This window comes from Chiloscyllium plagiosum, chromosome 31 (assembly GCF_004010195.1).
Source record: "Chiloscyllium plagiosum isolate BGI_BamShark_2017 chromosome 31, ASM401019v2, whole genome shotgun sequence".
NCBI classification, from domain to species: Eukaryota; Metazoa; Chordata; class Chondrichthyes; order Orectolobiformes; family Hemiscylliidae; genus Chiloscyllium; species Chiloscyllium plagiosum.
Window position 1 is genome coordinate 26,068,889 of NC_057740.1, and position 15,434 is coordinate 26,084,322.

The following is a 15,434-nucleotide window of genomic DNA, read 5'->3' on the forward strand; positions in this document are numbered from 1 at the left end:
GGAGCAGGTGGAACAAAAGGTGGAGTCGAGAAGGGGCACTGGACCCCAACGTTAACTCTGATGTCTCTCCACAACTGCTGATAGACCTGCTGAAATTTTACAGCAATTTCTGGTTTTAGAGTCCAAGTCCTAGAGATATACAGCACAGAAACAGACCCTTCAGTCCAATTTGTCCATGCCGACCTGATATCTCAACCTAATCTAGTCCCATTTGTCAACACTTGGCCCATATCCCTCTAAACCCTTCCTATTCATATGCCTTTTAAATGCTGTAATTGTACCAGCCTCCACCACTTCCTCTGGCAACTCATTCTTTACACGCACCGCCCTCTGCATGAAAAAGTTGCCCCTTAGGTGTCTTTTATATCTTTCCCCTCTCACCCTAAACCTATGCCCTCTAGGTCTGGTCTCCCCTCCCCCAAGAAAAAGATTCTGTTTTTGTGTCAGATCTGCAGCATTCTTGGTTTTATTTTTTAAAAATGTAGATTAGTGAAGTGGCCGTTCAGCCGGCTCGATGGGAGGGGTGGAGTTGAGCAAGAAACACTGCCTCACCTGTCCAGGTAAGTGACCTCTGACCCATTCTTGGGGTGGGGCGGAGCGGCCAACGCGTCACTTCCTCCCCTGGCAGGAGGACGCGTCACATCCGGCGACGGCGATTTGCCGTCGGTCGTCGCCAGAAATGGAGGACAAGGATGGGAGTTGACGGAGGAGCCGCCGAAAAGCGAAGGCCCCGCTAATACACCCCTTCCCTCCTCCCGGGTGTCGGGGAGCGGGGACGTTCCTGTCCGGGATTGGGAGAGTGCGCGGGGGCTGATTGGGTTGAGGAGGGGAAGGAGCGGGGCGGAGCAAGGCAGTTGGTTCAGACCGGAGCCCACTCGTCCGCCCGGCCCCGGCCCCGGCCGTCAGGATGAACGGTCTCTCGCTCAGCGAGCTGTGCTGCCTTTTCTGCTGCCCGCCCTGCCCCAGCCGCATTGCTGCCAAGCTAGCCTTCCTGCCCCCTGAGGCCACCTACGCGGCGGTGGCTGACGAGTCGGGGAGCCGCTGGAGCCTACGCTTCACCGAGCGGGCCGAATGGCAGTACGGCCAGCGGGAGCTCGACTGCACCGACATCTTCCTCATCCGTACGAGCCGTGGGAATAGGATCGCCTGCATGTTCATCCGCTGCTCTCCGAGCGCCAGGTAACTGACAACGCCACCTCTCTCATTTAAAACAAAATGATCATGGTGCCGAAACCAGGACCTCCCCAGTGACCCATCATCACCCCCTCGCAATACTCCCATCGGGTACCATGCCTCCGGGCCGAGTGTAGGTGTTGAGGACCGCCCACTTGTTTGGAGGGTTGAGTATACATCAGTGTACAGGTTCAATAAAAAGTGGCTATCAAAATGCATATCTGGCTATATAAGGTACTGGTAATGTGATGCATAACTCATTATAAATTTGAACATACAGAAAACCAATAATCTAGTATTCTAGTGCAACAAAGGACTGATATGTCACTGAAAATGTGTAACATAAAAGCATGCTTTGTTGTTAAACTACGAGTTTTCACAAATTGACTAGCTGTGATTGCCTTTTACGTATGCATTCTTTAACAAAAGTGTACGACTTAAGTGATTTAAAAGATCTTTGGGAAGCTTAAAATTATTTGTACCTAAAGTATTTGGCAAGAAGTATTTTTTCTCATCTTTTCTTTTAACTCTGCTGAAGTTGTTGGTTTTGTGTATAGTATGGCTCTTTGACCATGAGTATATCACCCAAATGGATATTATTCAGAGTGGAAACAACTTTCCCACTCTCACTAGGATTTTGTGACCAATTGTAATTTCTTAATCATTGTCTTAGATGAGATCATCTACCTTGGTACAGCCCCGCAATCAAACCTGAAGCACTTCTAGTCTGTAGCTGAATTAGTCATTGTATAAATTCCTCATATCACCATAGGAACTCTGAATGTTACTACTGAAAAATTGACCATTTAAGATTTGTTCACTTCCATTTCCAATCTCTGTATATTTTCTTCCATCCTCATTCCATGGATTGCCTTGCACTAATGGGCAAAATAATAGTGGTTCACCATTACCATCTTCAGGGTAGGTGACCAAGAAACGCTAGGTCTTCCTGACTGCCATTACATGCATTGGAAGACTTTACTGGCTGATGACAAACCTGTTTATCTATGTTTGAAGCAAACATTCCATGGTCAGCAAGTTTTGGCAGGAAACCTAAATCCAGAGTTTTTAGTTCAGAGGTAGCAAGCCACTGCTACATTGCAAAGCTCCCTCTCAACTTTCAGTAGCCCAGTTAAATCCATTCAAACAATGGCATTGTGAGGTTGTCTAGATATTGAAAAATTGTTGTACTCCAATGTTGGATGATCTAATCTTATCAACTTGTAACTAACATTATTGCACATTTTTGTGCTTTGATTAGAATGTAATAAACTGCAAATTTACTAAATGAATTTCGGAGACTTTGCTTTCTGTGATCTGCCGAAGAATATGTTGCTATGCACCTTCAGTAGGCATAGATTTCTTAATTTGGTTACATTGAATCTGTTGGATACAGTCAATAGCTGCGAGAGATGCCTTCTTGAACTATCAGGATTTAAAATTAGAGTACATCGAGTTGTAAACTCCTAAGGGAAGCCCTCCATCTCTTGAGCAAAAAAGCTTCCACCATTCAACCATTCCAATGAAGCAGTAACTGCATGTTAATTGAATCGTCCAGACAATAGAATTAGTCTTCTAAAATTTTTTAATCAAATAATTACTGGCATTTTATCTATAGCAAAATGACTATTTGGTTGCATTCATTTTGGTTGATTTGTGAAATACCAAATCACAAAGTGTAGTTAACCTGATCTGGTGGCAACTAAGAAACAATGTGCTGTCTAGTAACTTTGGTTGCTTCGGAATGCTAACTAATGCTCTTCTCAAGTATTTATATCATTCTTATATGTGTGAATGTCACAAGGTACTTTTATAAGAGAGTTACCAAACGGAATTTAATGTTACCATAAGGAGTCATAGGTTTAGTTGACTGTCCTTGTGAACAAAAAGATAGATTTGAGAAACATCTTGAAGAAAAGGGAGAATTTGAGTTGTAATGAGGGTTGTTTCAGATTTAAAAGTACAGAAATCTGAAAGCATGGACCACTGGTGATGAAGTGATTAAAAACAGGAATGTTCATGAGGCCAGAATCCTCTTGGGGGTTTTGTTGTTAGAGGAATGAGACTTGGAGAGATTTGAAAGCCAGTATAAGCATTTTATATTTGAGATGCTACTGTACTGAGGAGGAGTGTCAATCAATGACCATAGGGGTGACAAGCAAACTGGACTTTACGCAGGCTGTGGTACAGGCATCAGAGTTTTGGATGACTTCCAATTTGAGGGAAGAATTTTAAGAAACCAGCCAGGTGTGCATTGAGATAGCAGGTATAGATGAGGTTTCAATATCGGAGCCTTCCAATATTTCATAGGGTGGAATTTTTCCTAATTGGCTGCTTGTCTGGTAAGCAGTCAGACAGTTTAGAGACACTGCTGAGAAAAATATTGGTGAGGTAAAGCTGTTTGTTGTCAGCGCACATATAGAAGCTGACACCTTTTCAAATGACTTTGCCAAAAGGCACCATGTAGATGAGCAGTAAGACGCCAAGAATGGATTGTTGGCACCAGAGGGAAAGTTGGAGCAGGAGGAAAAAATATTGCAGGCAATTCTGTGTCTACAACTGATGAGATAAGAATGGAAGCAGGTGAGTGCATTTCCTTTCAGCTGGATTGTGACGCAGAGATGTTGAATGACAATTCTGGCTTTAAACGTGTTAAGGTCAAGCAGGAATAGAGTCAGATGTGCAGCATGGATACAGACCCTTCGTCCATGTCGAGCAGAAATCCTAAATAAATCTAGTCCCATTTGCCAGCATTTGGCCCCTATCCCTCTACACCCTATTCATATACCCACCCAAAAGCCTTTTAAATGCACCAGCCTCCACCAGTTCCTCTGGCAGCGCATAGTTTTTCACAGTCACAGAAGATTCATTTGTGATTTTGGTGAGAGTTGTTTCAGTATTGAGACGGAATGTGAAGTGTAATTGGATGGATTCAAACATGAAGTTCTGGGAAAGATGGGCATGATTTGCTCCATGTCCACAGAGCTGGCTGAGTAGTTTCCAAGGACTAAAGTGTCGTAGATGGATTTTTGCTTTGTACAGCGGTTGGGAGGAAACAGCATAAGGGATTATAGAAACTTTGTCCATATTTATTGACACAGGCAGGAAGAGAAGTGGGACTAGGGCTGAAGGTGTAGGAGGTTCTGGGAGGGAAGAAGGGAGTTTGGAGATAAACATAAATTCAGGTATCTGATGAATTGTGAAAAGTTGATTTGTAGGTGCAGCAGGTAATCAGGAAGGCAAGCAGAATATTATTGTCTTTCATTGCTATAGGAACTGAATTTAAGGGCAGGGAGGTTCTGTTGCAATTGTGCAAGGTGTTGGTGAGGCCACACCTGCAAAAATTGAGCACAGTTCTGGTCTCCTTACTTGAAGAAGGATACGCTGGCTTTGGAGGTGGTGCAGAAGATGTTCACTAGGTTGATTTCGCTGATGAGGTGGTTAAGCTCTGAGGAGAGGTTGAGCCACCTGGGACTGTACTTTCTAGAATTTAGAAGAATGAGAGAGGATCTTATAGAAACACGTGAAATTATGAAAGGGATAGACAAGATAGTGGCAGGCAAATTGTTTCCACTAATGGGTGAGAGTAGAACTAGGGGGACATGGCCTTAAGATTAGTGGGAGTGGTTTTGGGATAGATGAGGAATTGCTTTTCCCAGGCAGTAATGAATCTATGGAATTTCAGGCCAAGGAAGCAGTCGAGGCAGCTTCATTAATTATATGCAAGACACAGTTGGATCAGTTTTTGCATGGTAGCTGAATTGAGGGTTATGGCGATAATGTAGGTAGGACGAGCTGAGATGATGGATAGATCAGCTATGATCTTAATGAATGGTGGAGCAGGTTCAATGGGCCAATCTATTACTGAGAGCCTTCAGAAACAATAGAGGCATTTGAGAAAAATCCATAAGTGTCTCTCACTCAGAAGACAGCAGAAAGGGTTTATGAAGATGGCTTGTAGTTGAGTTATCTTTACATTCCACAAAGATCCACAATGAGCAATTTTGGCAGTTGAAAGAAAGACCTTGTTGTTTTTCATGCAGCCAAGCCAGATCTGGAGATGGCAGGTTAAACTAGTTGTCCACTGTTCCATGTCTGGGTTTTTTGAACAAATATATCTCTTGATTTGCAGGAACTGGAGATCAGTGCTGTGTTGGGAAATGGGCCAGGTGAGAGTGAGCAATGGTTTTCATGATAACTTGGACATCAGTAGTGATGATATAGGTTTAACAGATTGTCTTCAATTCACCACAACATTTTTTCATCCACAGGCTACTCGGTTGGAAATTTGAAGGTATATTTGATCATTTGGACGTGGGATTTTTTTCAGTAATAGCAAGGAAGAACTAGGGAGAGCAGGATGTGCATGGAAGAAACTCAGTGAATTGATGTGAGGGGAATTGCTAGGCCATAAAAGGGGCAAAGTCAAGAGTGTTTTTTTTCTTGATCCATTCATGGGATGTGGGTGTTGCTGGCCAGTCCAGCACTTATTGCTCATCCTTTGAGTTGCACAATGCTGTTGGTTTGGTGTCACAAAGGCCACCCAAGACAATGATGGCTGATTTCCTTTCTGAAGGTGAATCAGATGGATCTTTTTATGGCAATCACAGTTGTGACATGGTTGCCATTAGGCCATGGTAGGATTTAAGTCAATGATGCCAGAGCATTAGCCTGGAGTTCTTTTATTGCTAGTCCAGTGACAGGCAGTGGCACTATGTGTGTGTGTGTAGTTATGAATGTGAGGGCATAATGAATTAAACTCACCATGAATGTAAAGTAGCTGGGTCTGTGGAGAAGCTGAGGGAGGTGAGTAGTGAAATTTCTTGTTCCCAGCATCTTATGGTGCTTGGTAGGCAGTCGAGGAGAACATTTTAAATGAAGAGTGAGAAGTGTGAAACAAAATGTACTGCTGAAAGGGGACAGAACGAGGTATTATCTGTTGGTGAGAGCCACATTGTCACTGCAATGTGAGAGTGGGACTAAAGCTGGCAGCTCATCTACGGAAAAGATATCATCATTCCACCAGATTTGTTGCAGGAAGAATTGAATAATCAATGCGAAGTTCTTACTCTCAACTGATCGGCAGCCTGGAGGGAGATATGAAGTAAGGTCATAAGAGATCTAGTGGATGAATTTGGTGTCGTCATAGGAAGAAGATTGGCAAGATTAGCTGGATGGGTAGGTTAGTATGCTGGGACAATTTGGGTTGCCAATCATAAGGAGACAGTAACAATTGCCTTGATAGACCTATGGAGATACCAGGAAAGGCATAGAAGGAGGCTTCTCTGAGGGCAGTCATTCCTGGAAAAATGACAGGAAAAGTTGAGTGCTATAGATTTGCAAGGACTGTTTTAGAGAGATGGAGAAATGAAAGGCCTCATGAGAAAGTAGGAGTAGAAAAGAGAATTAAGAGTTTTTTTAAAAGTGGAAGTAGAAGTGATGGTTTTGGGCTTAGAGTGGCAACCAAAATGCATCAGAGGATGGATATAGGAAAAATTATAATAATGCCCTTTTCAGTTATGCCATGTAGTTTCAGCTCTCAAATTGTCAAAATCAGGAATACATTGAATTGCTCTCTTCAATACTGTCCTCCATGTTAATTTTTTAAAAATTGAAATCGACAGATTGAATTTAATTTATTTTTAAAAGGGATTTCGAGTTTAACTATTTATAAGGCTAGCCCTTCAGAGTCTGAGATGACCACCACTAATCAGATATTAGCATAATCTAATAGACTAATTATCTTTATTTTGATTGATACTGTGACTGCAAATGAATGAGGATCATTTAAATTAATTGTATGGCTTCATTAATAGGAATGACCAAACTTGAGTTTTGTGTCAGTGAGTCAATGCAGTCAGATTTAGAGATGTGAACCATGATTGAGCAATTGGAATTCAAGTATTTCATGATTTGACAGGTGTTTAGCAAAATTCTGAATGTATTACACTATTATTCAAACATGTTGCTATTTCTTGGGTAAGTTCATTCAGAGCGAGAATTAGCAGTTGAATTGAATCGTGTAGTACTGCATTTAACAATGCTGACATCCATTCCTTGGTCAGAAAATATGGATGCGATTAGTGGACGAGGTAATCTTTTATTGAACACATGAGATGTACAGGTGCCCACATTTAAACTGTGAAATGTGAAATTGCAAAGTTGACCGATTAATTGTGCAAAAAATGAATGAGCAGTCAAGTGAAAAAAACACTGCTTACTGTAGTTTTGTTTCCTGTTTGTTTATTGTGGTTACATTTATAATTAAGATTTGGTTTTGCATATTCATACCTGAAGAAGCAAACTGAAGTTATTTAAGGGGATTATTTATGGAGAGTTGTTCATAGCATATTGGTGTACAGCAAGTCATTCGCTGCAACAGGTATTACTTAGGTTGTTTTTGAATGTGAACAGTGAGATTCTTGAACTGCAATCCTTTAGAACTATATCGATCTCCTCATGATGTAGGTAGTTATTTTAATATTCATTGAATCCCTGCAGTGTAGAAATAGACCCTTTGGCACAAAAGTCCACATTAACCCTCCGAAGGGTAACCCGCCCACACCATTCCCAGAACCTATTAAAGTACTCTACGTTTACCTCTAATTAATGCCGCTAACCCACATGTCCCTGAACACTCTGGGCAATGTTCTCATCAGTCACTTGTTTTATCTAAAGTGTTTTAATTTTAGATTTTTCTAAAAATATATTTGAATAGTTTGAAGAAGAAATGCAGAATTTGATATGCTTTAATTTATTTTTTTTATCAGTGCATATATGTGACATCTAAGTGATTATATCTTGTGCTTTAAATTTAAAGGTACAAGATTGTTGCAGCAATACAGCCAGTTTTAACTTGGTAGCAGCAGTTGAGGCAAAGATGTTAGCTAGGATACTCTTTTGGAGAATTATTAATATTGAAGAACTAGAAGAAGCATGCAAGTGAACAACAACATTGTATTGTGTGGTGTCTAACCAGAGAACACAACATAAGAAATAAGAGCAAGAGTTGGTGTTTTGGCCCCTTAAATCTGTCCTGCCATTCAACCAGATTCAACCATGGTTGATTTGTCCAGGCCTCAACTCCTCTTTTAGCCCTCTGAGGTTGACTTTTGAAAAATACCAGAATATCATAGTAAAGGTTCTGCACTCCCACCCAAGTTTGGCTTTCAGAAGATGAATAAATATTTTATGCGCTGCATTCAACTACACCTGTTCACTTGATGTTTGGATGACCTGTTGTTGGAGCTTTGCTACTAATGACAGCTCTGATTGAAATCTCACCTCTACTGTTTTAACATGATGCTTCGAGTCATAATTTGTGGAAGTTGACTGAGAATAAGACTCTGCAGAGGAAATGTACAAACAGATGTGTGAAAACCTCCCAAAGCATGCTAGAGATGCTTCACAGCCTGTATAGAACAGCATTATGGCAAGTATGTCCAATGTGCTTATACATATCTGTATTACTAGACAAAATCTTTTGATTGCAAAGCTGTACAGTTAAGAACGTTGCATTAATTGTATTTAAATTCCTTGAGTTACGTTAGTAATGTTTACTTGTCTAGTATGTCTCTGCACAATGTGTTCCTTAAAAAGAAGTTTGCTTATTTCAGTTACGGAGTTTTTGGTTGAAGATGGTGAATCATCGTTTAGCTGGGGTTCCGCTGGTACTGATTTTCTTTTGGTGCTTCCACCAAGTGATTATGGTTTGCACATGAACTTCTGAGGTATCTTGACTGTTCAGTCATAGGAATGTATATTAGTTGAGTTCAATCCTGTCAATCTCAGCCCTTTCATAACACTAGTGTACATTTTATAGCAGGAATGGCTGAATTGTAAACCTCATAATTTGCAATTCAAATCTTTGCATTAAGCTCTGAAATACTACTTAAATAGGCATGAAATGGCCAACATTTCTTTGCTTTTGATTTCTGAATACAGCCAGCCCACATTCTTTATCTGCCAACAGTAGTTGAGTTCGAGAAGTCTAATCACAGTTATTTTCAGTAGTTTCTTGTATGTTGTAGCAGAACATTAAGTGTAGTTAAATGTATTAAATCTTAAATTACTTTGCAGAGTTCACAGTTGACAGAAGTGGTTCTGTTTATATAGCAGTACCTTCTCTTACCTTGCTATGAGACCACAGGTAATGATGGAATTGTTACACTTAACAGTGTCAGAGAGTTCCATGCTCATACACTGTCCAAAGCTGGATTAGTGCAATTTTGTTATGCATAACAAGCATACCAACATTAATTTTACGCATTATTTACCAACATTATTTGAGTCAACGTATTGGTTACTAGTAGCCAAAAAATGAATAATGGTTTGAGTGAATTGTTTTTGTATGACTTTTTGATCTGGTGAATTGTTACATTTTTACATTATGAAAACTTTTAAGCAAATTTTAAGTGGTAGTTATTTTTGGTTTCCATTCCTAATGGTTTCTGAGTGTCACAGGAGTTTAGTACTGCCTGATTTGTGCAAAACCGTTTTGGTTGTTTAAAATAGCTTTGCAGCAGAACAGGAAATTGGTGAGATAGTCAAAGTCTCCATAGTTAAGGAGGCAATAGAGGTAGCTGAGGGAAGGTTTTCTGTGTTGCTTTCTGTGATGTTGAGCTTATATACATTGGTGTATCGAATAAGAAGTGATCTTAACAAAACATGTTTTGTTCTGTGGGGGCTTGATGACACATAGATGCTGTTGAGCTTAAAATGTCTACCTGTGGGAGTCTAGAACTGTTTAAAAATATGGGGACTCCTATTTAAGTCAAATGAGAATTTTTGAGTATTCTTCAGAATTCTGTGTCTGTCTTGTGAAAGCTTAACTACTTGAATGAAGACTCAGAGGCAAGCAATGTCTGTATTGCTTTGGAAGGCATTCCTGTCCTTGACATCTGTGATTTTTGACTCTTTAAGATGCTGTTCTTTTTAACTGGAATTAAAGCTTTTCTGATTTTTGTTTAAAATGTGTTTCAGATGTTTCCTTAAATGACTTCTAGTGCAGTATTAAATAAAGACAGAACGTAACTGAAATATAGAATGCAAGCTTGTTCACAAATGCACTTGTGATTTAAAAAAATACTGCTGTATATTGGCGCAATTTGTATGGTGCAGAGTGTTATTTTGGTGTGAATTGTCATCATATGTTATGTTGCTGAAATTACAAAAAGGGAGCTGTTTGTATTGTGAATTTAGTGAATAAATTTAAGATTTTATGAATTTTGTAACTCGGTATGGATCCCACACCGACAACAGTGTTGTCATTCCACTGTGGCATTATTTGATCAGTTGATTAAGGTACGAGCATGGAAAGTTCTCTATAACCATCTTCTACAGTGAAAAGAGAGCAAGTTTAGTTGGAATTGCTGAAATTCTTGCGCCCTCCTTGGGATACTCTTCTGAAGGCCATAATGAATAGACATTGCCCTCATTGTAAGTCTTTGACTGATTTAATCTGACAGATATGGTTTGTCATGTGCTTTTAATCTTTTCATTCATGTCCTTTGAGTTCTGCGCTCTTTAATCCTTTTTCCCTTTGCTGCTTGACAAATGTCGTAATTACTGTTTTCTGCCCAAGCAAGTTCATTTAAATAAATGCTGCTCCTCGGGAGCTATGTAGTTGTCTTCGGAGATGCTGAATACATGCAGTATATCTTAGTATCTCTTGAATCAGAAGGTTCTAAAAATATAACTGCTTGCTGCTAAGATATCTTTCAGTTCTCAGCAGTATGCAGCAGAGTGATGAGCAGGTGGCTGCTTGAATGATCAGTGTCAATTTCTATGCTTCCAGTAAGTTAGTGATAATGTGAAACCCCACATATTAATCTGAGTGATTTAGCCGTTTAAATTTGCTGTGTTCCATTTTACAATCAGAACGGTATGGATCTGTTTGGCTGATTCAGTTTTTGCCAATATGTTTTATTTAATACATTATTCTGTCCTAAGTCCTGTTGATGCCACATCAAAGATTTAACTGGTGGAGAGATTAAGATGGTGGCGATCTAACAGGTCTGTCTTTCTGTGCGCCACACCATGATCCAAGCAAAGTGATGCTTTCACCCTGCACGTACAAACCATTTTTGAAATAATTGGTAATGTAAGGTCCCAGAATCTCTAAATACTGATCTTAAAGCTCAGGGAAGAAGATGACAAAAGCAAAGGGATTACAATTGATTGCAACTTGCAGGGCCCACCTCTGCAGCAATGGACGCACCTGTGGCCGCAGCACTGCCTCCCACGAAAGCACCTTTGAACTTAGCAGAGCTGCAGAACTTGATCTCGGAGTTTGTGGAACTCTGAGAAGATCGGGCCGGCACTGGAGGAGTCTTGCACTAGACTAGAACCGAATGCTGCCATGCTACAAAAGCATGAGCAGGAAAGCTAGTGTCTTGATCAATGCATGGAGGAGGTCAAACAGCGAACCGCAGCTTCAGAAACTCCCGGCGGGGCAGATCCAGGCCCTGGAAAATCAGGTGCTGGCCTTAATTGATCACGTTGATGACTCCAATCGAGGTCAAAGAAAGAATGTTTGCATAATCGTGTTGCCAGAATGAGAGGAAGGTGAGCTTCCTGTAGCAATGGCTCCTGGACCTCCTGGGAGTTGAGTCAGGCTGGATGCGGGTGGAGCGGGCCCATTGGATTATGGTGCACAGGTCCAGGTCAGACCAGAGCCCCTGCCCAGTCCTAGCACGATTCCAGTGCTACAAAGAGAAACAAATGGTTATGGAACCCTCCAGAATGCTGGGGATAGACTCATAGGCCCTGATGTACAAGGGTCGAAAATCATGTTTTTTTTTCAAGACTTTTTATGGGGCTGTGATCAGAAAAAGGAAATCTTGTGATGAAGTAAGGAAGAGGCTGAGGCTTGAACATTCAATATTCTGTAAGGTAGCCAGCAGTGTTGCGCTTCAGCCATGGAGAGACCATGTATAACTTTGACTCAGCAGTGAGCACAAAGGATTTTTTTAGATACTTTACAGTAGACCGGTTGGGTCAAATATTATGGACAGTAGTATCATTTCCTCTTGGTTGTTTATTTTATATGCCTGGCTGTATTCAAAAATATGTGGGGTTGGGTGTTTTCTTTCTATCCCTTTCTTGTGATTTTTGCTAATCCCTGTTCCCTTTTTTTTTCTTGGTTTGGGGTGGTCTTTTGTTTTTGGCTGACAAGTAGAGTTGGTGTATTGGGGGAGGGTGGTAGGTTGGATGTTCACTTTTAATTTCCATGTGATACCATATGTTTTCTTTGTTTTTGTATTGCTTGTGTTTGGGGCACGGCTCTAGCTGGAAGGAGCCATGTAGGTGCTAGAGAGTAGGATGAATGTCCCCTATGGGCTGGAGGGGGGTGGGGAAGTTTCTGGTTACTTGTCTTTTGCTTATTTTAGCAGTAGTGATTAGAACTTTTTGTGTTTGTAGTGGTATTTTGTAGACTTTCTGATTCCTTTTCTGTCTCGATTCAACACTGAGTAGGCATCTTCCTTTCAGGAGGAGATCACGCACCAGTTTAGATGTTTATCGCTAGTTGTTCATTTAGTTGGTGCACCTGGAACATAAAGGGGAGCCACTCACCGGTTAAAAGAAAATGCTCTCGAATCTGAAAGGAGGGGGTTGATATTGCTTTGCTTCATGAAACACACTTGAATGATAAGGAGCATCTAAAATTACAGCAGGGAGGGTTTAACAGGGTGTTCTTTTCGTCTTGGAATTCTAAAAGTAGAGCAGTGGCTATACTAATACAGAAGAACCTTCCATTCCAGTTGACAGATCAAATTAAGGATGCAGGTGGTTTGTTATCCTCAGAGGCCTAATATATGGGGAAGATTATGGCATCTTGAATGTCCCCCACACCCCCTCAAATTTTTAATTGATGCAATTTCGAGGTTGATGGCTCTTGGTGTGCGCCACATGATTATAGTTGGAGACTTTAACCGTCTTATGGATCCCGAGGTGGATAGGATGCCAAAAGGTGTCTCGGGCATCTCCTCACAATCCCCAACAGTTGGTGGACTTATGTGGGAAGTTGGGGCTGGTGGATTTGTGGAAGTGCCTTCACCCTAAGGGTAGGGATTTTATTTTCTACTCCAACCTGCATAGGTGCCACACAAGGATTGAAATGTTCGTTGTTCCATTGACCTTTCTGGATTCGGTGCTATCCTGTAGGATTGGGAACATAACCATTGCGGACCATGCTGCAGTGTGTTTAGAGGTCAAGATCGGGGTAATGGTTTAGATACGTGACATTGGTGCATGGATTAATTTCTTTTGAAAGACAGCAAGTTTACTGAGTACTTTACAAGGGAGTTTAAGACTATTTGGGACATTAACTCGCATACAGCCAGTAATCCATCAGTGCTCTGGGAGGCTACCAAGGCTATTTAAGGGATATAATTATTTCATACTCAGCCACCAGGAAGAGACAGAGGGGAGTGCAGCAGCATATGCTTGAGGGGCAGCTGAAGGTAGCCGAGCCGGTATATTATGATAGACCATCTGTGACTAAGTTACGACGGGTTACGGCTCTCCGGACGGCTCTGAACTCCATACTCACTCAGGCAGTGAAGAGAGAAGTCTTCTTCGTGAAGCAAAGACTATTTGAGTACAGTGATAAGCCAGGCAGATACTTGGCATATCTGGCCAGGAAGAAGAGCACCCCTCAATCTATCATCTCCATTTGGGAGGTTACTGGTACTCTCACTCTTGAGTATAAAAAGATCCATGCAGCTTTTAAGAATTTCTGTGCAGAGCTATACTGGTCGGAGGGTTGTGGGGATGGGTTGACAAAGATGGAATTTTTTTTTTGAGCACCTGGATCTTCTAAGTATAACTACAGAACAGGCCTCTCTTTTGAAAGCCCCTCTAACTGTTAGGTTCTTTTTCTTGAGATTCTTACACACTTGATGCAACTGCAATATGCCAACCCCTGCAAACAGCCAAAATTTATGAAGCAAGTATAAGCTTTGAAAGAACCCTTAACACTCTTCGTAATGTTTGCAGTCAGTCATGCATGCAAGACCCAACCCCCCTTGCCACTCCCCTAGAGACTCATGCCACCCAAAAACAAAGTAATAATATTTTTCCTTCAACCAGTGTGTGATTGGGTTGTTCCTTCAACCAGTCCTCACTTTTGCCTGCCTGACAATGTCTGTGCCCCATCTAATACAAAATATTAATTTATTTGGTATTTTTGCAAGGGTGGTAGATGTCCCAGACTTTTAAATGATACCAAGTAAGTTCCTTATTCTTTTATGCGAACGTTTGGGCATGTAAGGATCCAAGGTCAATATGGCTCGACATTGAGGCCTCCCAGGCAAAATGTCCCCTCCTGAATTTGTTATTTATGGACAGGATGAAAACTTGCTGAGCACCGTAAAAGTCCGATTGTTATAAACACGGTCAAACCGTGGAGAGTCATGTGGTAGAGCAAGGGTAATCTACATAAGGCCTTCCCGTTTACCCCCTTAGTAGGAACACCTGGATTCAGGCCGGGCTTAATGGATTCTGGATTTAAGGTCTGGGAAGTCAGGGGAGTCTCCTTTTGGGAGACCTATTTGAGGGAGATGTTTTCTGATCAGTTGAGCCGTAACTATGGGTTATTCAGTAGGGACGACTTCCGCTACTTTCGGATCAGGGATTACATATAGAAAGGACCGTGGTTTTGGTTTAGTCGATATGAAGGCAAGTGTGCTTCGGTGTATGGACACCCTTTTTGTCAGTACCCTCTATCATTCACAGGAAGGGAGTGCCTCGAAAGATATGGAAAGGCTTTATGGAGCCTTGAATCAGGAATTGGCAGCAGAAATCCTGTTGGAAGCATGAGAGGATATCTGGGAGAATGTATAAAAGATTTTGATTGCAATAAAGCGCAGGCCATGCAAATAAAGATTCTTCACAGAGCCCATTTGGCCCTGGAGCAGCTAGCAAAATGTAAATATTTTAAATGCAAAATAGACATCGGTACTCTCACATATTGCTTGTGCTCGTGCCATAAGATCCACAGGTATTGGGGTGCCGTAGCGAATGTGTTGGAGGGGTTCTTGGAAAATGAAGTTAAGGCAGATCCGGTATCCCTTCTGGGATTGCCAAATCTGCCTTCACTAGATGAACATGGGAAAGAGACTATTCACCATTCTCACGTATTGTGCAAGAACATTCTGATGAGCTTGATTTCAGGAAACTGATGAAGGGCTTATGCCTGAAACGTCAATTCACTTGCTCCTCAGATACTGCCTGACCTGCTGTGCTTTTCCAGCACCACA

The 15,434-nt window shown here is 41.4% G+C and overlaps 1 protein-coding gene across 1 annotated transcript in view; it reads left to right on the top strand.

Annotated features, from left to right (window-relative positions):
- The first annotated feature begins 623 nt into the window (after positions 1-623).
- Positions 624-15,434, top strand: part of LOC122565342 (alpha/beta hydrolase domain-containing protein 17B-like) — a 76,978-nt gene continuing 62,167 nt past the window's right edge. The window contains exon 1 of the mRNA XM_043721216.1: positions 624-1,179. Within this exon, the coding sequence (XP_043577151.1) occupies positions 908-1,179 (272 nt within the window). The 5' untranslated portion in view covers positions 624-907. The remainder of the gene's footprint in view (positions 1,180-15,434) is intronic.